General features: G+C 39.4%; 1 protein-coding gene across 1 annotated transcript in view; it reads left to right on the plus strand.

The window, feature by feature from the left end:
• Nucleotides 1-23,463, plus strand: part of SUCLG2 (succinate-CoA ligase GDP-forming subunit beta) — a 317,749-nt gene extending 294,286 nt beyond the window's left edge. Inside the window, exons 10-11 of the mRNA XM_036738331.1 lie at nucleotides 3,987-4,107; nucleotides 22,372-23,463. Coding sequence (XP_036594226.1) covers nucleotides 3,987-4,107; nucleotides 22,372-22,487 — 237 coding nt within the window. The 3' untranslated portion in view covers nucleotides 22,488-23,463. The remainder of the gene's footprint in view (nucleotides 1-3,986; nucleotides 4,108-22,371) is intronic.
• Nucleotides 23,464-24,270: the final 807 nt, after the last annotated feature.

Below are 24,270 nucleotides of genomic sequence, written 5' to 3' on the forward strand. Positions count from 1 at the left end.
AGCAGCCCTTTGGAATACACACACTTCTCCTGTCGATCTTAAATGCATTTTGTACAACTCACTTGCTGCATTAGAATAATGGGGTTCAACGACAGTAAGCTTCATATCTGTGGATGCCTTGCAATTAATGTAATATAATTTAATTGTAACTTAGATGTAAGATTTTCAATTCCTAGCTCTTGATGAATAGCCATTTTTTCTGTGGGTTTTATCAATTAATCTGTGTAATGAATTCTCTTCATTACCTAGTTCTTCATGTTAATTATAAAGGATTTTCTTATGCCTATTTATCAAATCAGAACAGTCCACTTTTTGGCCCACATGCCTTTGAATATGGAATATGTACAAATAGGTGAAGGCTTTCAGGATGAATTTACATTTCTGGAAAATTCCGATCAATTGATATCCATTGTGACATTCTCACAGCGGATATCAATCTGTACCTTTTTCTTCAGGGGTCATCTTATTGCAGAGATGTTTAGCCTAATATAATGAATATATTTCCACCTGCTCATAAAACAAATGTAAGATATCAGAGCAGCATTTAGCACACATTCCCCTTTGTGTCTATGTGGGAGAGAACTTCACCAATTAAATTTTATCAAATCAAAACTAGGGATTAAGCTTTTTCAACAGACATTTTACTCTGAGGATCACAAAGTACAAGACAGTCTCTTCTCCTAAGGAATTTACAGTTTGGTTAAGGACACCAGATATAAAGACAGGAAAAGTTAAGGGACAGTGTGAAATTTAGATGACTGGCAAAAAAGGGGAATTTCACCCCAGAGTTCTGAAAGAACTGGCAGATGTGACTGATTGCCAGGTCACTGACTGTGATTTTTGAAGGTCTGTAGAAAACCAGAGAAGTGCCACATTGGAGAAGGTCATATATCTGAATTGAAAACTGGGTGCTGTGATGGGCAGAGCACCAGGCCTGGAGTCAAGAAGACTCATATTCTTGAGTTCAAATTCAGCCTCAATTACTCACTTTCTGTGTGACCCTGGGCAAGTCACTTATACCTGTTTGCCTCTGTTCTTCATCTGTAAAATGAGCTAGAGAAAAATATGGCAAGCCACTCCAATATCTTTGCCAAGAAAACCCCAAATGGGATCACAAAGAGTTAGACACAACTGACAATGATTGAACAGCAGCAATATATCTGAATGTCCCAAAACAGGGATGAGAACCAAGCTTGTAAATAAATGAGGTCAACGCACTTCACTTCAATTCCTGGCAGTGTTCTAGACCACAGATGACAAAAAGCTGGTAGGCTACATGCTCACAATACTCTTGAGTATGACCAAAGCCAGATTAAAATCTAATTGAGAAATGTTTAACAAAATAAATAAAAATATAATAAAACATAGATAACGTTGCATTGTAAAGCTGAGTCTGTATATGGCCCACGGGGGTCCTTATGAATGGATCAGTGGCCCCCATTTTTATTTGAGTGCAGTATTAAAGGGTTCTCAGTGAGTGTCTAGAAAAGGAGGTAGTAAAAAGCCACTGTGGCTTCAACCATCAACAATAAGTCAGGTCAAGTTGGAACTGCATGATAAAAGCAGGCTATATCGTGCATACCATTCAATCCAGTGTTCTTACTCATATCCCAAGGAGGCAAAAAAACCAGAAAAGTCCCATCTATCCCAAAATAGGGAGGTCTTGAGTAGACTGTCTAAGGCATATGTAGTATCAATATTTTTATTAATGACACAGATAAAGCTATAGATGGTTTGAACAGCAGCATGATATTGTAGAAGGAGTGCTAAATTTGGAGGCAAAGGACTTGGATTCAAATCTCTGCTTTGGCAAGATTTAAGATCCCAGAAGATCTCAAAAGGTTGCAACATTAGGCCAGTTCAATGAAGAATCAATTCAGTAAGGATAAATGTGAAGTCTTACATGGATTTAAAAAAGTCAACTTAATAAATTGAGTTTGGGGGAAATATGGTTAAATAAGCAAGATTCACATTTAAAAATGGCTTGGTAGATTACAGGCTCATTACGGGTCAACAGTATGATATTGCCTCTCCCACTTTCCTCCCCACCCCCCCCAAATCTCAGTTTTCTTTAAGAGATGTGACGAGCAGCCTCGTTTCAGAAAAACCTGGAAAGACTTACATGAACTGATACAAAGCGAAGTGAGTACAAACAAGAGAATGTTGTACACAGTAACAGCAATGTTGTTGGGGAAAAAAGAAGGAAAAAAACCTAGATGTGTTGTATGTGAATGATGTAGGTATTTTCAGCGATACAATAAAATTCTGAAAGATATAGGATAAAAAATGCTGTCCATCTCCAGAGAAAGAACTTGTTGAGTCTGAATGCAGATCAAATCATACTTTTTTAAACTTTATTTTTCTTGGGTATTTTCATCTATTTTCTTTCCCAGTACAACTAAAATGCAAATATGATTTATGTGACTATACATGTATAACCTATATCAAATTGGTCACCTTCTCAATGGGTGGGGTAGGAAGGGAGGGAGAGAATTTAGAACTCAATTTTTTAAAAGTTAAAAATTGTCTTTACATTCAATTGGAGAAACAATATTATTAGAGAGAGGGGGACAGAGAGACAGAGAGAGAGAAAGAGAGAGGTCTAGAATGTGGGAAGTGATAGAACCATTATACTCTGCCTCTTTCAGACATCTAGAGTCTTATGTTTGTTTCTGGATTTAGAAAACACATTGATTTGTTAGAGAGGATCCAGTTGAGAATGACCAGCATGATGAAGGGAATGGAGTCCTTGCCATATAAAGATGGATTAAAAAAAAGAACTTGGAATATTTTTACCCGGTGAAGAAAAGACTTGGTAAAGGCACAATAACTCTCTTCAAATATTCAGTTACTTGGCCCCAGGGTGCAGAACTGGAAACAGTGGGTAGTCTCTGCAGAAAGACATATTATTGCCTAATGTAAGGCCTCAGTTCTTGACAAATTTGTTGTTGTTGTGGAGTTGTTTCAGTCATGTCTGACTCTTCATGATCCTGTTTGAGGTTTTCTCAGCAAAGATGCTGGAATCATTTGCTCTTTCCTTTTCCAGCTCATTTTACAAATGAGGAAACTGAGACAAACAGCGTTAAGTGATTGGCCCAGGGTCAAACGGCTAGTTAGTGTCTGAGGCTGGATTTGAGTTCAGGTCTTCCTGACTTTGGACCCCATGTTCTATCCATCATACTGCCCTTTTAATAAATAGAACTGTGCAAATTGTTATGACCCATCTCAGAAGGTACTGGATTACCTTTTATGGGATTTCTTCTTCAAACAGAGGCTAGATTTCTACTAGTTGGAGATATCAGAGAAGGGATTACTGGATAGAGTTGGGTTTGACTAGATGGCCTTCAAGATCCCTTCCTATTCTGAACTATTGTGATGAATAATTCAAAACAAAAACAGAAGAGATGTCAAAGGAAGTGGATAATTAACTTATAAATAACTGGTAAAGACAGTAAGTGCTATAGGAAGAGAGAAAGATCACTTTAGGCTAGATTAATACGCACTTATGCATTAATATAGGAAAGAGAGTCAATTGCAAAGGTGAATATTTCATAGACATTGCCCATAATGTATGCTACTATGTACACTGCTTACTAGGGCTGTTTCTGTGATGTAGTATTTATTCCTACAAGAAAAAAAGCAACATTCTTATTTGAAATTTTTAAAAATACTATTATCATGTATGTGTAACACTATTATCCTATAACAGTATATATTTATAATATCATAAAAACAGATTGTCATGTGGATTTTATATACATATATGCATACGTGCATGGTTGTGTGCATATACATATGTATATCCACATACATATGCATACAAATTGTATGTTAATACCAAGACAAAATGACATCAAGGAAATTCTTTTCATCCCCATGGTATGTTGTTCAGTGTCAATGTTTTTTTATTAACAGCTGTTGGTAGTGGCAGTAGCATCATTTCCCACTCCTTTCAAGTAGGTAACACCCTTTTTATTCCCTTCCAGGTTGAAGCCATCCTGGTCAATATTTTTGGTGGAATTGTAAACTGTGCTATCATTGCCAATGGCATTACCCGGGCCTGCCGAGAGCTTGAACTAAAGGTACCCCTAGTGGTGAGGCTTGAAGGTGAGTTTTGGATCAATTGGAATTGACATTACCCACAGTATAATTCTCTAAAGATTATTTATTAAAATTGTTAACAACAGAAGCAGATTCCAGCATGGTTTAAAAAAATGAGCTTCATCCTAATTGAATCTATAACATGGTTGTCAATTTTGTATGCTGTTCCTTTTCCTCCTCCCCTGTCTGCAACACTATCCCAACCCAACACACTCCCAAAGAATAAAAATTGCCAAGCTTTTAGTAGGTTTTTACTGTCTAAGTATTATGACACTATTATCTTCTCAAAACCACTACAGAAGGGTGGCTAGGTGGCGCAGTGGATAGAGAACTGGTCCTGGAGTCAAGAAGACCCGAGTTCAATTCTGGCCTCAGTTGACATATACTGGCTGTCACACAGCTGGGCAAGTCACTTAACCCTAATTGCCTTGTCAAAAAAAACACTAAAGAATAGACAGATCCACTAATCTTGGTTTCTTTAGATTTAAAAAAATCAGCTTTCCTCTGGCATCCTGAGAGAAGTACTTTGAGTAAGAGCCCTGCTGTCAAGTGGTACAAGGGTCAAATGCACATAGAAGAGACACTTAGACACACCTGTGGGGATTGGATAAACCTTCTTTGTTGGGGTTAGCCACTGCTTCTAATGAAAACTTTCTTTGGCCATTTGGACAGAGGCCCATAAATGAATTCCTTGGGCAATCTAGTCCCTGCCCTGGACATAGCGACTTGTCAAACTGGAAGGAGAGGGATGGAAGAGTTTCTTCTTTCAAAACTCTACCCAAAAGATTTTCTCTAGACCAGTTTTATTATATGAGTAGTATTTAGTATGTTCTTTTAATTATAATTATTATTCCAAATGTATCTTTATGGTTTGTTTGTTTTGACAACTTCTGTGTTCATGTAGTTGCTGAAGCATGTGAAGCGTGTATCCCTAGACCAAGATGATCTCATATAACATCTCCTACTCTGCGGCTCTCACCATGTCAGCTGGCTCCAGGGAGGGGAATAGTATCTGTCATAATATTGAGAAACTTTCCAACTCGGAATCTATTAGACAATTTGGTTCATCCTTATTCAGCTCATGTGATCCCATGAAGCCTTCCCTGACAAATATCTCACCCAAACCCAGAAAAGTGGATTGCTCTCTCTTTCCATTTCTTGTAACTCTGCTTATTCACTCTCCCTTATATCACAGCTATTTGTACTAGGCAGCAGCATTTATTAAGAACTTGCTGTATACATATGCATACACATAACAGTATGAGCATATACATGTAATGCTATTATTCCATAAGTGTATATTTATAACACTAATCATAACATTATGTGAAATAACAGGGAAAATGTCAAAAAAAATTCTATCAAGAGCTCAAATTCTAATGGGGAAGAAAACATGTAAATATTAATATTAAAAATAAAAACATTTATGTAGCTCCTACTATGCACCAGGCCCAATGATAGGCACTTTATGAATACAATCTCATTCGAACTTCACAACTTCCCAGGAATAAGGTGTTATTATCATTCTCATTTTACAGTGAGGGAAGTGAAGCAAATAGAGCCTAAGTGGCTGGCCCAAGGTCTCAAAACTTCTAAGTATCTATCTGCAGCTAGATTTAAACTCAAGTCTTCCTGACTCTAAGACCCAGTGTTGTATCCCCTGTACCACCTAGCTGTGCTTGTGTATATGTGTATATACGTGTATGTATATTATATGTATATGTATGTATGTATGTATGTATGCATATATGCATATGTATATAATGAAGACCTGCACAATATATAGCCTGAGCTGCACTTGGGCCAACCAAAGGATTTTGGTGGCTTGCCACTACACACTCTCTCCTGTATATCATATGACCTGCAGAAACCAACCATCACCAGTCTGTCTCTAGTTACCTTTACTTGGCAAGTGAGCTGCTAAAAATCTGTCTGTGGCCTGAAGAACTTTAGCCTATTTTAATTTGGCCCATACCCACTGCCAAGTTGTGAAGGTCTAAGCTAATGGAAGGTAATCTCAAAGGCATTAATAGCTGGGGGTAAAAGGATGGGACCTTCTGCAGAAGATGGCATTTGAGCAGTCTTAAAGAAAGTTGGGTTACTAGGTGGTGGCAGTCAGGAGAGAGAATATTCCAAGAGGAGGGAATGGCTAGGGCAAAGATACATTTTGGGAGATGGAGCATGTTGTGGAAGGAACAGCAAGTAGATGAGTAAGCCAGATCGTGGAATGTCTGGAGGGAAGAAAGTATGAGAAGACTGGAAAGGTAGAAAAGGACCTTGTTAGAAAATTAGATTGTCAAGTCCTTGAGAATAAAGTCTGAGCCATACCTACCTCAGCTTAGTGGGTCAGTTACTGCATTTAGAGTCAAAAAGAATTGGGCTTGATTCTTACCTTTGAAAATTGCCAGATTTGTGATTTTAGGCAGATCACCTCACCTCTCTGGAACTCAGTTCTCTCATTTGTGTAATAGAGATCATCCTAGTACCCAACTGATAGGGTTGATAAGCGGCTCAGGCAGGTGTCTTTATAGATATTTTGCCATAGAAGCGTTAGCCATGATGATGACAGAAAATTGGCATTTATATATTACTATAATATTTGCAAAGCACTTTATATATATATCCTTTAAGCTTCATATCAAACCTTGACATGTGTTATTATTTTACAGATCAACAAACTGAGGCAAACAGAGGTTAAGTGACTTCTCAAAGTTCACACAACTTGAAAGGACTTAAAGCAGTATTCAAACTCTGTTTTTCTTCCTCCATCATCATTATTATTTGAATCCCCAGACGTTAGTAAGGACTATCACAGAGCCTTGCATGTAATAGAAATGTCTAGTAGACATACAAGTGTTTTCTTAATTGGTATTTATTGGACACCTAACGTATGAAAAACAAAGCACTAGAAGGCATCCCTTCCCTTAAAGATTTCATATTCTGTTTGAAGAGATAACACATATGCTTATAGTTAGATGTGACATACGGCAGATGTATATATAAGAACAATATTTTAGAGTGGTTAATGATGCTGTTACTGTATCTTTCAGAACCACTGGAATCTTGAACTTAAAGTTTAATTCTACTCAACTTGCTAAATTGTATAGTTTAAATATGGAGTTTGTTAAACTATAACTACAAGAGTCCGCGGCCTCTCAAAGTTACATTAGTTTCTATGGAAAAGGTTACTAAAACTGGAGTTCTATAGAGACTGGGAATTTGAGTCATTGACAATATGACGCTTAGAGCTGGATATGCAAAAACAAAAACGAAGTGATCCGTCAAGCATTCGCAGACGTGGCAGTACAAAGTGTTCATTACGTGAATGACCTCCGCTCGAGTATGTTTTGCTCAGGCTGATATTCAAGTTACTTAGTAATATACAACATTTATGTAGCACTTTTAGAATTGCAGAGCGCTTTCCATGCATCGTCTCATTTATCTTCACGACAATCCTGTGAAATTAGTGCTACTGCTCCGCTCCTGCATTTTACAGATGAGGAAACTGAGACATACTGAGGTCACGCAACTTGCTCTGGGTGTTGCATTAGTAACAATTAATTAAAAACAATTAAGGAATTCACACTCTAATGTAATGCAGATTCCTGCCATCTTTATCCTAGTCAGCCAGCACTCCCTCGAACCCGAAAACAAAACAAAACCAAACCAAACCCACCTCACTGCTTCCTACTCCTAACATTCCCCTGGTAGGCTTTTCTCACCTCATTAGAATTGGATCAGATTGAAGAGTACAAAAAGATTTTGGGTGACTAAAAAGGCCCAAATCCAGCCTTTCTAAATGTCTCTGTGTTGTGATAACCCACACTAATACAAAGAGGAGGAGGTTGGCCTACTAAAATTCGACTTGCGCATTTGCCCAGCAAAAGTTCCATGATTGTTCCCATAAATCTAACAGATTTCTGGCCTACACAGTAAAGGCTCTTTGCCCACACACAATGTATTAGAAATGTCTTGATGAGAAAAGTTTTAATCAGTCAAATCTGGCTTGATTTAAGGGGATTTTGTGGACAAATCTTTGTTCTCAGCTGTATAATAATTACAAGCTGCTTTACCAGTGGATAAAGCAAGGATTACTCTCCTCTTTGAAAATGGTAACTTTATAATTACATGTATTTACTTGCCTTATCAGAAAAGAACTCACCAGCTGAGATTTTGGATTATTTTTATTTAAAAGGCTCATGGGTGACGTGAACAACCCCATATTGGTGGTGGCAAGGGGAGGAGGAGCGTTAACTTTCACAGATGAGGCCTCTGCCAGTGATGTGGAACAAATGTTTGGGGATAGGTTTTGCTCTTTATTTTTCCTTTTTGAAATTAAGACAAAGGCTGGGGAGAATGCCTAGGGATGTAATTTCCACTGAATCCATAATAATAGTAATAAAAGCACACCAAAAGGTATGAGAAAGCATTTTTGCCAGCTTTGCACATATGTACGGCCCTAGGTTAGCTGAGATTTGGGGTTTGAGATGGTCTATTTATGGTTTGGGGCTGAAGCTGGTTAACATCATGGAGAAGCCTCCAAAAGGAAGATGAAGCATAGGATAAGAACTAAAGATTTTCTTTTCATTAGGAATCAAAGTTTCCCCAGGTTTTCTCTTCACTACATCTGTAGCAAACTCCTTTGCTCCTATTCTGTCTAGAAAGGTTTTTTAGTTAAGAAGGGGCTTTTAATTGATGACTCTTTAGCTCCCTGAAAAGAGGTAATTGATCAGAACTCAACTTCCTTCTCATTTTCTCCCCTCCTGCCACAAAAATGAGGACCTATAAGCCTAACACATTTTGTTCAGTTGTGCCTGACTCTTTGTGACCCCATTTGGGGTTTTCTTAGCAAAGATATTGAAGTGGTTTGCTATTTTCTTCTCCAGTTCCTTTTACAGATGAGGAAACTTAAGCAGACAGGATTAAGTGACTTGCCCAGGGTTACACAGCTAGTAAGTGTGGGAAGCCAGATTTGAATTCAGGAAGATGGGTTTTCCTGACTCCAGACCTGAAATTTCACCACTGCCGAATGTATTATTCATACTCAGGGTCCCACAGCTAGTAATGGTGTGGAGGACTTGAACCCAGGTCTTCCAGACTCCAAATCTAGTACTCTATCTATTACATCAAACATATGACCTATAAACCTCCATATCCCAGATCAAGTTGTTTCTTCCTTCTGTGGTTATTTGGGTACCGTCTCATTTGTGTCCACTACTCGTTAACAAACTCTTTGAGGCCAGGGTCTCTGTATCCCAAATAGTGTCCTGGTTCCCTGAGGATGGGAGGCAGTTAGGAACGATGTGATATAATGGAAAGAACACTGGCCATAGAGTCAAAGGACTACTGCTTCCAAATCCTGACACTGGCAAGATCACCATGTGGTCTTTGGTGGGATCATTTAAAGTGACATGTGGCCTTTTGGCACCTACTGCAAACCAGGCCCTGTGTTAAACACTGGAGACATAAAGACAAAAGTGAACCTATCTGTTCCCTTTAAGGAGCTTGCACTCTACCAATGGAGGCTATATGTGTATATCTCTACCTACCTGCACACACACACGTGCGCACACACACACACATACACACACACTCACGTATATATGTATATTTTTATGTATGTGTATCTATACATATATTGATATACATATACAATACAATTAACATTTATTAAGCACCTACTATACACCAGGCACTGTATGCTAATGATATCATTAATAAAAACATAGTTCCTGCCATTGAGGAGATTATAATCTAATGAGAAGAGACACCACACAAAAGGAAGCAAGAAGGGGGTGGGGGAGGCACAAAGGGAAAACGGGACACCAGGGGGTACCAGGCACAGTAGAGGGGGTGGACCTGGTTCCATGGAATTGAAACTAGGAAGAGCAGCAGACGCAAAGTGGAGTAAGCCGAGAATCTAGCTTCTGCCATCTGTAAAGAAAGGCACTGGGAGGTTAGTACTCTACCTTTCAGGCCTTCAATCAGAGTGGAGAGGAGGCTGAGGAAGGAAATGTCAATCAAGGCTTCTCTAAGGAGCATGATGAGGACATTAGAAGTGATGAGAGGGTCATTTTGTTCCGTAGAGTTGAAACCAGGCAGAGCTGCAGGGCTGTGGGGTGTGTGTGTGTGTGCGCATGCACATGCGCACACACATGTGCATGTGTGTGTGTGTATGTGTGTATGTATGTTAGGGAAAGCTAGGTAGTGAGGCAGATAGAACACCAGACGTGGAGTGAAGAAGACCTGAATTCAAATCCAGCCTCAGATACTTACTAGCTCTGTGACTTTGGGCAAGGGACTTAACTTCTGTTTACCTCGGTCTCCCCATTTGTAAAATGGGGATGATAATCCCCAAGGTTGTTGTGAGTATCAAAAGAAAATAATTGTAAGTGCTTAACATAGTTCCTGGCACATAGTAAGTGTTATTTCCATTTGTCTGTCTATCTGTATGTACATATATGTATGTATACACAAACCAAATGAACACAAGGAAGCTTTGTATAAGAGCATGGGTTCTGGTATCAGACGTTCCGGGTTCAAACTGGGTTTCTGGTGCCTCCAACCTGTGTTAGCTTAGACAAAGCACTTAATCTGCCCAAGCCTCAAGATCCTCAACTGTAACAAAGAGGGCACTGGATTAGACGGTCCCTTCAGCTTTCTCAGCTCTAGATTGAAAATCCTACAGGCTACTTTGTCCCAGTTTTCTCAAATATGAAGTGAGGATTGGACAAGATTCCTTCTATAATCCTTTCTAGAATTCTCCTCCTGTGACTTACTTTTTCCTCAATTTCCCTACCTGTAAAATGATGGACTTAGACAAGAAAACCTCTCAAACACCCCTCTCTAACGCTATGGTTCAGTTTGTTGCTTTAAATGGTGCTGAGTTTTATATTCTCCTTCCTCCAACCTACTACCATGTTCTCTGCCCAGCAGACACTCTTTAAATCTTATTGACCAAATGATGCAATCTGCTTGTCACACTGAAGGAGTATGGGTATCATGTAGCATGGCCATTTTAGCATGGGCTTACACCTCCAGTCAACTAAAAGAGAAGCAAACTTTTCACTTGGCCCAGTTGAGAGGCTAAAAGGGATAAAGAGTCAGGAAGACCTGTGTTCAAATTCTGCCCCAAATACTTGCTAGTTCAATAATCTTGAGCAATTTGCTTAACCTCTCTTTGCTTCTGTTTCCTCCTCTGCAAAATGGACATTATAATAGCGTGGACTTCACAGGTTTGTTGTGACAATCAAATGAGACAATCTATATACAGCAGTCTTCAGCCCTTAATAGGCTACGTAAATGTTAGCAGTACTTATTATGATTAATTCCCCCAGAGTTTGAAGCTCTACAGATACATGTCACAGTGAAATGTTCCAGTCCTAAGCCCCGGTCACACTCATCAGCTGCAGTTCATCTGTGCTCCAGGAAAACCAAAGTGACTGCTGTGTCTTGGCATCTGTCAGTCAGTCGGCCACTTGTTTGATAGGCCAGATAAAAAGGGCTGCTTGAAACATTTCAGGCTCCATTTTCCCACTACATACATAAGCAAAGGCTGAACTGCAGAGGACCCTTCTGAATGGCAGGCTGGTAGCTCAACTAGACAAAAGAAAGCACAGACCAAGGAGTGCCTTTGGTCTCAGGCTGCCCCACTCTGTCATGTGTCCTGTTCAAATTTTTAAGGATGTGAGATGTTTCCTTGTGTTGTGTATGGAACTTTGCTTTGCCCCTCTCCCTCCCTCCTTCTGTCTCTCTCCCTCTCTCTCTGTCTCTCTCTCTCTCTCTCTCTGTCTCTCTCTCTCTGTATATATATATATATATATATATATATATATATATATATATATATAGATAGATAGATAGATATAGATATATAGATATATAGATATAGATATATATCCCCATCTCTTCAAAGATGAAAATCCCTCCCCTTCTACTGTTGGAGCATCTCTTTTCCTGATCCTGCCCTTGCAGCCTGTCACAGATGTCAGTGTGGATTTTGCTCCCAGGAGAAACTGGATTCTGGGCCACTGTATGTCTGCCTTCTTCTTTGCAGTGACATCTCATGGCTCCTGCCCCTAGTTGGGTTTTTGTTGTGTCTTTTTCTTCACTATTAGCCCATCTGCACCTTGCTTATTTCTCCCTCCTTCACTCTCCATGTATGTGAAAGCATACATTCTCATCATTCTGACCTTCTTATTCTTTGAAAAATGAGGAGGGCAGAGGAAAGGAACAACTTTCCCTGAAAGATGGATTTCAGTACTAACTGAAAGTCATTCCTTTCTTTGATTTCCTCACCTTCTTTGTTTTAATTATTAACATTCCATTCTGGTCTCCATCCTCTCTCTTCCCATGCTTCCCTTTCTAACATTAAAAGAGGAAAACTTGGTCCAATAAATTTCTTTTCTTTGGATTCTTATCCTATCAGCAATCAATCAATAAGAAATTATTAAAAAGTCTGTGTGCCAACATTGCATTAGTATGCCCCTGACTGGAATACCCAACTTTCTCCTCATGCATTATGATAGAATGTGTTCCATTCTTCAAAATTATACCAGAATATCTTGTATTGGGCACTTCCTACACTTAACCTTGATGCACTATGGTTTCCTCTTCTATAAAATGAGGGGATTGGAACAAATGTCCTCAAAGGTTCCTTCCACCTGGGACTCTCTGATAGTTTACTTTGGTCAGTCAATCAAACTTCTCTAGTGTTTCACCTTTCATTTGCATATAGGCAAATAGCATGAGCAGGAACACCAACTCTCAGAGTTAGGAGTGACCTCTAAGGTCATTCATTTCAAGCTGATGTGGAATCCTTTCTACAAGATTCCTAACAAATACTTATCCAGCATCCATTTGAAGGTGTCCTATTACAAGGAATCCACTACCTCCTGAGTCTTTCTGTTCCACTTTTGGATACCCTCAAACATGTGGTGTAAGTTTAGTCTTGTGATGATGATGATAATGATGATGATGATGGTGGTGGTGGTGTTGGTGGCTATATGAGGAAGCACGGGATGGTAGAGAGAGTGAGCTAGTGCTATAGCAATGAAGACCTGGGTTCTAGTACCATCTCCTATGACCTAGTGTGTAACCCTGGACAAGAAACTTCCTCTCAGTGCCCTGGGAAACTCTCCAAGACTCAAAATTGAAATCATTTACATTTCTCCATTGTTAGAGGTATTTCTGAACTGTGCAGTCAATATGCCAGTGAAATCACATTTCATATGTATTGGATAGATAGATAGAGGTGATAGAGAGATAGATAGATTAGATAGATAGATATGATAGAGAGATAAATAGATTATAGATAGAAAGATAGATAGATAGATAGATAGAGATGATAGATAGATAGACAGACAGACAGATAGATAGTAGATGGATGATAGATGTTGAGATAAAGATATGTCACTGTAAGTTTTGAAAGAACATGTGAATGTGAAATCCCATTTGAGCCTCATAATAATCCTGGAAGGTAGGTGCTATTATGATTCCAAGATGAGGCCACTTTATCCAACAGAGGATAAAGAGACTTGCTCTGAGTCAAGCGGAAGTATCTGAAGAAGGATTTGAACCCAGGTCTTCCTGACTCAGACACATACACTTAAGCCTCAAAGACAACTCAATGATCATCTAGTCCAGTTCAGTAATGTAACAGATGAGGAAACTGAGGACCAGAGAGGGGAAGGGAAATGACATAGATATAAATCAAGAGAGTCAGGGTTCAAATCCAGGTCTTCCAAGTACAAAGCCAGGGCTCACCTCTCTGCAGAGTCCAAGTCCAACCATCTATCCTTTTGGCCAGGGGACTTTTCTTTATAATCATTTTGTTTCTTCCTGACTCAGATCCCTCATGCATGTCTTGAAGCTGACAGCCCGGCACCAGGGAGTAAATGATGGCCGTGTTGCTCTGTGGGATGAGATGAGGGTGGGGAGGAATAGGAGATATAAATTCCACCTGCCATTATACCTGGTAATAATAACCAGATTCACCATGATAATTTGGTCCTGTGGCTCTCAGGGCCTCAACAAATTTATCTTATTGGAGAGAGTCTACAGATTGGCTAGAAAAGGGAAAGGTTGGAAGGTGTCTCTCCAGAAGCTTAGCTCTCACCCAAGTCTGGGCACTGACAGTAAGCATTAAAATGTAGGGATTAGAGTTCAAGAATTGAACTAAAGAAGGCCCAGCTGCTCTGGCCCAGGCACCACACTTAAAGCTATGTCTATGTACATGTAGAAGGCAGCTAATCTCAGGCCCTGCAAACAATCTGGCTGACTCCTTTCTAAACTTGTCTATATTTCCAGGCCTGAAAACACTCCATAGGACAAAATGGGACCTGGAGAGGTGACATTAACCTTTTAGAGTCTATCTTACTCTGGGGAAGTATCTCATGCTTTTTGAAAAACTAAAATATCAGATGAGGTCATAGAATTACAGATGCTTTGAGCTGAACGATACCTTTAGGATTATTTATTCCATGAATGAATTCCCAACTTTTCTTATTGCCTGTGCCCCTTGGCCTTTGGGAAATCTTTCTATAATCCCTATGCAATATGGAAAGGAACTATTTTCTAGAGGTTATCATGCTTACACACATAAGAAATAAAATGTAGCTATTTATTGCTTTGACACGTTTCCTTAATCCATTACGGTTCTACATAGCCCAGATTAGAGTGCCTGGATTTAGTCCAACCTCTTCATTTTAAAAGCGAGGAAACTGAGATCCAGTGAGATAAAATTCCTTGTAACAGAGGTTATACATGGCTGAACTGGGATTCAGACTCAGATCTTCTGATTCCAAACCTGGCATTCTTTTTTTTAATGTGTTGCATTCTCACACCATGCTACCAAACACCCATGAAATCTATTAAAAGATAAACATTTTTCGGTGGGCCAGAAGACAACCTGAGGAGACCCTTCGAAAGATTACATTTCAAACATCAAATTTTCCTAGGTATAAAATTTTTAATTTTTAAAGTAAATTACATATTTAACACATTTCTCCAAAAAGAAAATACCTTAAAGAGAAGCTCTTCAAGGTGAGCTTTAAAAAAAATTTTTTTCTCAACCCCAGCTTCGTGGCTTCTCCAAAAGATAGGTCTCCCCATTCCCTCTGAACAAGCCTGGCTTCTCATAAAAGAGAACCCCATGATTGTTTCTACTTTTATCATTCCAGCTGGGACTAATGAGAGTTAAGATCAGATTACATTAAGAAATTAATGTCGATCTCTGTTTACAGTTCTCTGACACCACCCAGTGGTAGGAGGTTAGTGGTAAATCTTTCTATCAGGAGAAGTTGGGGGTAGGGAAAGTCTTTCTTTTTGATTTAGTTTTCTCTGGCAATTGGGTATGATTTCATTTTGAAATCTGTTTCCCTTTGATTCCAAATACATTAGCATATATAAAGTGGTTAGAGAGCCGGCCAAGGGCCTCCTACTGTACGGGAACTCTCTCTAAGTCATTTGATACGAAGGAACACCTGAAACCACCTCCCCATCCCACCCCACTCAAGAGGAGCCATTAAGTATACGGGTGCATATTAACCATGTCCTGATGTTGCTTCATTAAGAGGCAAGATGACATTTAATAAATATTAGAAAGTATCGGCAAAATCATTTAAAATGGGAAGGAGATCAATTTCCATTGTAATTGTGTACATAGGCATAAACACTCTCTTTGGAGCCCTGAATTCCATGTTGGAGGTTGAAGCAGCTGCTGATGACTGGTTTCTATTCAGATGTACAAGAAAAGAAAAAAAAAGCCACCTGCCGATTATAGAAGGAACTGAATTTAAACACCCAGATCATTATGCTTTTCCTTTCCAAGCAAACAAGCATTTGCCCAAGGCATCCTGGGTCTCTCATTCTTCTCCGTTGAAATCACCGTAGCAGGTGCTGTTTCTCTTTCCCCCACTTTCATCTTGACCCCTAACTCATTTTTCCCTCCCCCACCACCATGCCCCATTGCCTTTTCATCAAACACTCTGCTTCAGAGACAGGATAACAATGACATAATAAATGGAGTTCCCAACGTAGACTCAGGGAAGCCACCTGGAGTCTAATAGATCATAGATCTAGAATTGGGATGGACTTTAGAGGTCACCTCGTTGAATCCCATCATTTTGTAGGTAGTTGAGGAAACTGAGGCATGGAGAGTTTAAATGACTTATGAAAGGTCACACAGGTATTCAGGAGCACAACTAGGGTCTGAACCCAAGTCCTTTGACTCTAGTGCACCATGATGCCTCTTAAATGTTCCTCTTACTAGCTGTGCAATCAAGGACAAGTCACTTAACCATTATGAGTCTCAGTTTCCTCATTTGTAAAATGAAGATAATAGTGCTTGAAAAAGGACCACAGATTTAGAGTAAAAAGGGACGTTAGAGGTCATCTGAGACTGCTCTTTGCTATAGACTTTATGAGGGTAGTTGTGAGAAAAGTACTTTGCAAATCTTGTGCTACAGAAATGTGTTCTTCAGCAAGGAGAAGAACCGAGGATCACCTCTGCTGTTCTCTGACTCCCTTGTTGCTGCTCTAGAAGAAAAGAACCAAGAGTCCCCCAGAAGAGCCTGCTGAAGCTAGAAAAGCAGGCACACTCCAAAAATTATCTTGTTTGTAGGGGAATTCCAACCTTCATCTTGTCATGTTGCCTACAGGCAGGCTTCACAATATTTCTTCTCACAGTTCTCAACCAAGTCTCAGAGACAAAGTTGTAAATCTCACAGAAAGTCACTCAGCTCAGACCATGCCTGCTGCCTACTCACTAATTAAGGGTGTAATTAGACTAAAACTGCAAATGGAATTAGAATTCATTTTAGCGGGGCCCAGAATTATGAAGCAATTAAATGCTTTGACATGGCAGTAAAACCATAGTAGGGTGGGGGTAGTGATAGGTAGCATTGGGAAGAGGAGACCACTGGCATTGTTTAAAGATCAGAGCTCAGTTTTCTTTTCAACAGCAGCCACACAAGAAGCTCATTCTGCTCTTGGCATTTGCCCTTTAGAACAAGAAGGCCCTGGGCAGCATGGCTGCTGCCTTTTGGAAGAGCTGCCATTTGGGGTCTCCCCTAAAGACAGGCTCGAATAATCCCAGGAGAATCCAAGGAGCTTCAGATGTGAAGGCAGCAGACTTTTACATTGGCCTTTATATTTCTGTTTTGTTTTGTTTTTCTGTTTTTAAAAAGTAGTGGCTTTGGAGTCAACATCCCTCCTTGTGTCCATTGAATTAAAACTGAAAGGAATGTCCTCAAATGCTAATAATTCATATCTTTGGGACATTTTATCATTTACAAAGACTTTACTTTGCAATTAACTATATGTCATTGGCTCCATTTTACAGATGAGGAAAGTAAGGCTTATTACAGAGATGAAGAGACTCAGGATCATAAGACCCCAAGTAGAAGCATGCATAAAGTGCTTGACTTGGTGTTGGACATACCTGAGTTCAAATCTTGCCTCAGACACTTCCTCTCTGCCTCAGTTTCCTCAGCTGTGGAATGAGGAAGTTGCACTCAATGGCCTCTAGGTTCCCTTCCAATTCTGGATCTACGAAACCCAAAGTAATGAAGTAGCTAGACCAAGTCACCCTGGAGGTAAGGAGCAGTGCAAGACTAGGATTCCAGCAGTAAATACAAAGATCAAATTGAATACAGATTCATCCCCAAAAGAGCTGGAAGGATTCTCAGAGACCATCTTGGCCAACCCCTTCTTTTACAGCTAAGGAAACTGAAGGCTAGAGTTAGGAAGGGATTTGACCAAGTGTAACAACAATGTGACTTGCAGCTACTGCGGAGGTGTGAGGCCAATAACACCAGCACCCAGGAGGGCTGCTAGCACAGGTTCTTTGATCTGCTTTTCTAAGGAAAGCAACTTTAAGGGGTTTACAATCTCACTTCAATTAAACATGCACATATCATTCACTTAGTTCAGGGGGAAAAGTCAACACCCTGAACTTCCGAGAAGATGCAAACAGAAATTACAGGCAGAAATTATATAAACAGAGCAAACAACACAAATCAGCAGACAGGGCTTCTAACTGTCTGTCTGTAGCAATACATACATAGTTACCAGAGAGAGAAGCACCAACATCTGGGTTTTCAAAGGTCCTTAATGGCTACCCAGAGTCTCGTCTACCCAAATCACATGAACACTCTTCCAGTGAGTGAGCCCCAAAGCAAAATGCTAACCTCAGAGTATATGTACACTTCTTCAGGGTCAGCAGGCATCATAAACATGTGACTCAAACTCATGTGACTTAGGCTTTCTTGTGACTCAAGCAGGTCATCAATGACTCGATTCAATCAAAGACTCTTGATACAAACAAAGGCAAGGTTCATTCAAAGGCATTTGATTGCCTTAGTGCTGAGAAGCACTTCAAAAGAAAAAAAACAGCAAAAAGTCACACTTTGCTTGCCATTACACCAAGGTAACTGCTACATCCGAGGTGGGCTTAGAACCACATTATCTCACTACAAAATCAATGATCTTTCCTTTGTGCCACACAGTGAAGAGGAGGATGTGGCCACATGTCCGGTACTGAACAGGGGAATGACAGAATGGAAGCCTCCACATAGTACTTCACCTAAATCACTCTGGGCAAATGGTGATTGGTCTGCTTTAAATACCCCGAGCAGAGCATGTGACTGTCTCGCTCAGTAATCTGGGGCAGCAGTTAAAAAAAAATTTGCCAGTTTCTGCAGGGACTCTTTATGTTAAGTATTTATTGATAGGTACATCTGTGTCCCACAAGTTCCTGGTCCTGTTCAGGTGCAGTTAAACAAACACAATCCCTAACCCAAGGAGATAATATAGTCAGAACTGTGGAGAGGCCTAAATTACACAAAGACAGCAGGACAGTGGTTCAATGATTATGCAATCAATGTTAAACCTAGTAATTAATGGGTGCATAAGTGTGCATTATAAGTGTGCATTATAGGATATGGAATTAGAGCCAGAAGGAACCTTAGAGTTCATCCAGTCCAACCTGCACGATTAGGCTTAGGAAGATGAACCCCAGGGAGGTTATGTTACTTGCTCAAATCACCCAGGAAAAAAAGTAGAAGAGTCAGGATTTGAAATTGGGACCTCTGACTCCATATCCAGTGGGCTTTCCATTGTGAAGTTAGCTGCTAATTGTGAAGAGAAAGCAAGGCGATTTGATACTTGGTTATTTCCTGTCAGGACAAATTTGAATGCAGTTGAGAAGAGAACTCCAGCTGATGTCCACCATGAGGAAAGAGGCAAAAAAAAAATCACACTTCATATCTTTTCCAAAGTTAACTATATGTTCTGTTAGCCACACGCATTGTAGTAAGATCCATTAATGTATGAAAGTAGGTTCAGAAAAGAAGTGAGCAATAAGTGGCTGTATATGCTAACTTCTTTCGTGGACATAGCCAGTCATTAATAGAAGCATACCTAAGAAAAGAAAACCTATAACTTAACTAATTCTGAATGGATCAGTTGACCAAAACACAATGAATCAAAATACACAATGCTATTCTGAGGATGCAGGGATTGCCCTGCCTTCAACCTGGTGCTTCTAGAAGGTGCTAGCCTCAGTGTAAACAGGACTGGAGGTGAGCACCATTCCACAGCAATTCAGAAAACCCTCCTCCTGCTCTGCCACATTAATGAAATGAGGCCTAGGGGATAGGAGTGACAATTGGTCATCTCTTTTAATTAATCTGATCTCATTTAACCAAGCCTTTGCCATTTGTGTGATTTTTGACAGTGTGAAATACTCTTCCCCGAAGCGTCTCTTTTCATTTACAACCTTTTTAAAAATGTGTCTGAGGGCTTTATTGCCTAGTTTTGAAGTGTTTGTCTACAAATGGGCTTCCTTTGCTTAACTAGATAAAATCCAATGATGAGATGAGTTAGATTGGATATTTCACTGGACTCCAAAGTTCCATCACATCCTGTTTGGACAATATTACTCATTAAACAAGAATGCAAAACCAATTTGCATGTTATTCAGTGTGGGGGTACTGATGCATGACTTCAGGCAATGTAGCCCAGCTGTGGGTAATAGGGACTCACAACATTAGCCCATAGGCTGTACCAGCCTGGGGGGAGAACAGCAACATTTTCCAGCTTATAGACTGGAAAGACCCAACTGCAGCAGACCTTAATGATACCTGTCACCAAGAGGACAGATTCCATGTGTGGGGGATCGGCCCATATCTACACACACACACATGCACAGGCTACAGGACACAGTTCCAGGGAGGAATTGCAGGCTCATAATACTGCCTACTTAATTCCATTAAAGACCTGGATTAAAAGTCACTCAACATTTCTGGGCTTTACTATTCTCAAATGTAAAATGAGAGGGTTCTACTAGGTCAATTTGAAAGTTCCTTCCATTATTCATTCTATAATCCTATAATCCAGGAGTTCTAAACCCCATGTCCAGTGGGTCCCGGGTTCAGGGAATCTGTGAACGTGGGTGAGAAAATGTATCCCTTTTTTGACTAACTTTTGATTTATGTATTTTGTTTTATGCATTTTAAAACATTATTCTTGGAGTGAATTGGACCCACTAGTCCCAAAGGGGCCCATGGTGCATAAAAAGTTAAGAATCCCTAATGAAATCTAAAGGCAACTAATTTCAAAGGGACAGACATCTTAGGATGGATGTCTATGAGTTTATATGCATTCACATTCAGAGGCACACTCATGCATTAGTGGCCAAGAGCAAATGAAAATGTATTTGAATTGCTGCATATCTTATATTTCATATCAGGAATTCAGGTTCGGTCAATAGTTACCAGTACTGACACCAATAATTCAGGTACAGCACATTCTCTGGGCCTTTTCTTTTACGCTTATCTACCTTGAACTGGCAGTCTAGGTCCCTAAAGCATGGCTGCTATATCTTCCCTCTGAGAGTAGCCCTAGGGATTGAGAGACGTCTTTCTAATTGTACAACTAATGAACCTCCACTGGTGGAAAATGATAAGTGTTGGAGATGTGGGAAAACTGAGACACTAAGGCACTGTTGGTGCAGTTGTGAACTGATTCAACCATTCCGGAGAACAATTTGGAACTATGCCCAAAGGGTTATAAAACTACATACCATTTGATCCTGCAATACCACTACTAGGTCTGTATCCTAAAGAGATAAAAGGGGGAGGGGGAGAACCTATTTGTACAACAATATTTGTAGCAGCTCTTTTTTTTTATGGTAGCCAAGAATTAGAAATTGAAGGGATGCCCATCAGTTGAGGAATGGCTGAACAAGCTGTGGGTATATGATTGCAATAGAATATTACTGTACTTTAAAAAATAATGAGTAGGATGATATCAGAAAAACCTGGAAAGACTTACATGAACTGATGTAGATTGAAGTGAGCAGAACCAAAACATTCTAGACAGCAAAAGCAATACTGTATAATAAAGAATTGTGAATGACTTAGCTGTTTTCCCCAATACCACCAAACTTGTATTCCAGAACCTTCCCATTGATTTCAACACCACCTTAATCAGGAATTGCATTTTAACACTCAAACTTGGTTTGGAATAAGTCTTCAGTAAGGTCTAGCATTCAGACTAACCATACAGAAGGGAAGCATCACAGAGACTTTCCCCAGACCCCCAGACCTGTACCTATTCCAGTTCTCCAACAACATGTGGCTATGGAACCCAAAACATTTTTAGAAAAAAAAAACTTTATCCATCGGGAGAGAAAATATAGCTTATGTCTTCACACTATACAGATAAAGAGTCAGTCATCTGGACATTCTCAGATATCTCTGCCTGGATGCCATCTTTCCAAAAGTGAATGTTTCTCTTCAAATCAAGAAATTTTGGTTCAATGAATGCTGACAAAAGAATTATAAGATGGTGGTGTAGAAGGGAACGTTTTTGGTCATTGATTCCAAATCCCTCATTTCATAGATGATAAAAATACTACCTGACATATAGTGCTAGCAGATATGTGGAGTACTTCACATACATTATTTTATGTCATCTTCATAGCTGCCCTGTGAGGTAGGTGCTATTATTGTGTTCATTTTACAGATGAGAAAACTGAGACTTAGAGAAGCTGTTTAACTGGCCCAAGGGTTTGAAGCAGGATTTAAATCCAGGCCTTTTGACTCTGGGTGCAGCACTCTATCCATCATGCCAACTGCCTGCCTTAATAAAACTATAAAGCTGAAAGAGATTAAGTCGATTGCCCAAAGCACTGTAGCACTTTAGAGATGGAAAGACATATACTCTGGCAGATATGTTGCTAAGGTCATCTATCTTCCTCTTCTCTAGGGACCAATGTTCAAGAAGCTCAGAATATCTTGAGTAACAGTGGCCTTCCCATTACTTCTGCCAGTGACTTGGAAGATGCTGCCAAGAAGGCTGTGGCCTGCGTTGCACCAAAGTGATGACTTTCTCCTGCTCCCTTGAGGAAAAGAAATGGCAGTCACCAAAAAGTGACCCACTTCATTGAGTTTGAGAAAATGGTTTGGGGTATTATTGAATGTGTACCTTCTAAAAAGAGAGAGGAGGAAATAATGTTTATGAATCTTAAATTAATACTTTTTTGGATAGGAAATTCTGGGAGCTTAAATACTTTCAATTTTACTTAGAATTTTTCTTTGAAATGAGTTATATTCTGTTTCTCTTTTATCTCCCAAGAAGTGAGCAGTATCTCGCTGACTAGCCAGAGTCATCTTTTTTTTTTCTCCATATGGAGAAAGATAGGAGATGTAGTGAAGAATTTGAATTTGGTCCAAACTCATTTCAGAGATAATTAGTCCAGTAAAATAAATAAAAGTCACGGACTTTAGGGTCTTTCCTTATCAAATTCCAATATGGTCCTATTTAAAGTAGAAATCTCAATCATGCTTATTAACAAAAGGGCATAGCTAAGATATCCAAATTCATCTCTCTTCCTTTTCAGAAGGTCTTTTTTATACAAGATTGGTAATTTTCATACACGTTATATACTCAAAGATGTTTTCATTCTTAATTTTTCCCACAGAAAAAAACACACTGATATCACACATGCCTTAACATAAATTATGCTGTTTACCTCATACTAATGAGAAAACCTAAAGCCTTAAAGTCACCTAGTTTTCATATGCAAAATAATAATTTCTGATTCTGGTGAAAAATCATTTTGTTAACTGCTTTCCAAGAGTGACTGAGTGATGGATCATGGTAGTTTATATGTGTAATTTACAAATGCTCTCAACTTACAATGAAATAAAGAAGAGACACAAAGAGTGTATCTTTTCTCGTAGTTCTGTCCATTTATGTGGGGGAGGGATTTGAATTGGGAGTTCTTTGAAATTTTGGTAAAAATAAGTTTTTATCTATTTCCAAATTTAAATAAAAGCCTCTGTTCTGTGAATCTTACAATCTTGTGTGAATGAATTTCCTATTTATACATTTCACTATTTTATCCTTTATCATCAAGTCACTGACCTTATCCAGAACCCATATGGAAAAAAGAAGATTTAAGAGGGCCCAATATCCACCATGATTTTTTGGGTCACTCTAGAGCAGAGGTGTCAAATATACAACCCACAAGCCATATGTGACCATATTTAAATGTAATTGGTAAGTATTTCATAAAGTACAAAGAAGGTAGGTAATATCACATTTTAAAACTAAGTCAGTATGTGGCCTGTAGGGATCCTTATATACAGATTGGTAGCTCCATTTCTATTTCAGTTTAATACCACTGTTCTGGGGAATGACAATCTTCAGACCTATCCAGAGACTTTCCAGAGAATGGATGAAGTCGTGTAAACCAGAGAGCCAAGAAGTGACCTTGGGCCAGTCATTCGAAACTCAATGTCAGGATACCTCAGGTTGCTCTTTGATATTCCCCATCATCTTAGAAATTATAGGTACCTTAAAATCACTTAATCCAACCCTCTCATTTTATAAATAAGGAAACTTCCTAAGAGTTTGAATAATTTACCCAAGATCACACAGATAGAAGATGGCATGGCCAAGATTTGAACCCAAGTCCTTTGACTGCAAGTAAAAAAAAAATACATACTTTCCAGTGATTTCAATTTCATTGCTTGATATAGTGAAAAGAGATTTTGACTTAGAATCAGGTAAAAATTTACTCGATTGTCAAGGATGTCTGCTGGTAGCATAAACAGATTGGCCCAGCTCCTTCTGGCCAAAGAAGCCCTGCTGGGAGTCATC

The sequence above is a fragment of the Trichosurus vulpecula genome, chromosome 9 (assembly GCF_011100635.1).
Source record: "Trichosurus vulpecula isolate mTriVul1 chromosome 9, mTriVul1.pri, whole genome shotgun sequence".
Classification (NCBI taxonomy): domain Eukaryota; kingdom Metazoa; phylum Chordata; class Mammalia; order Diprotodontia; family Phalangeridae; genus Trichosurus; species Trichosurus vulpecula.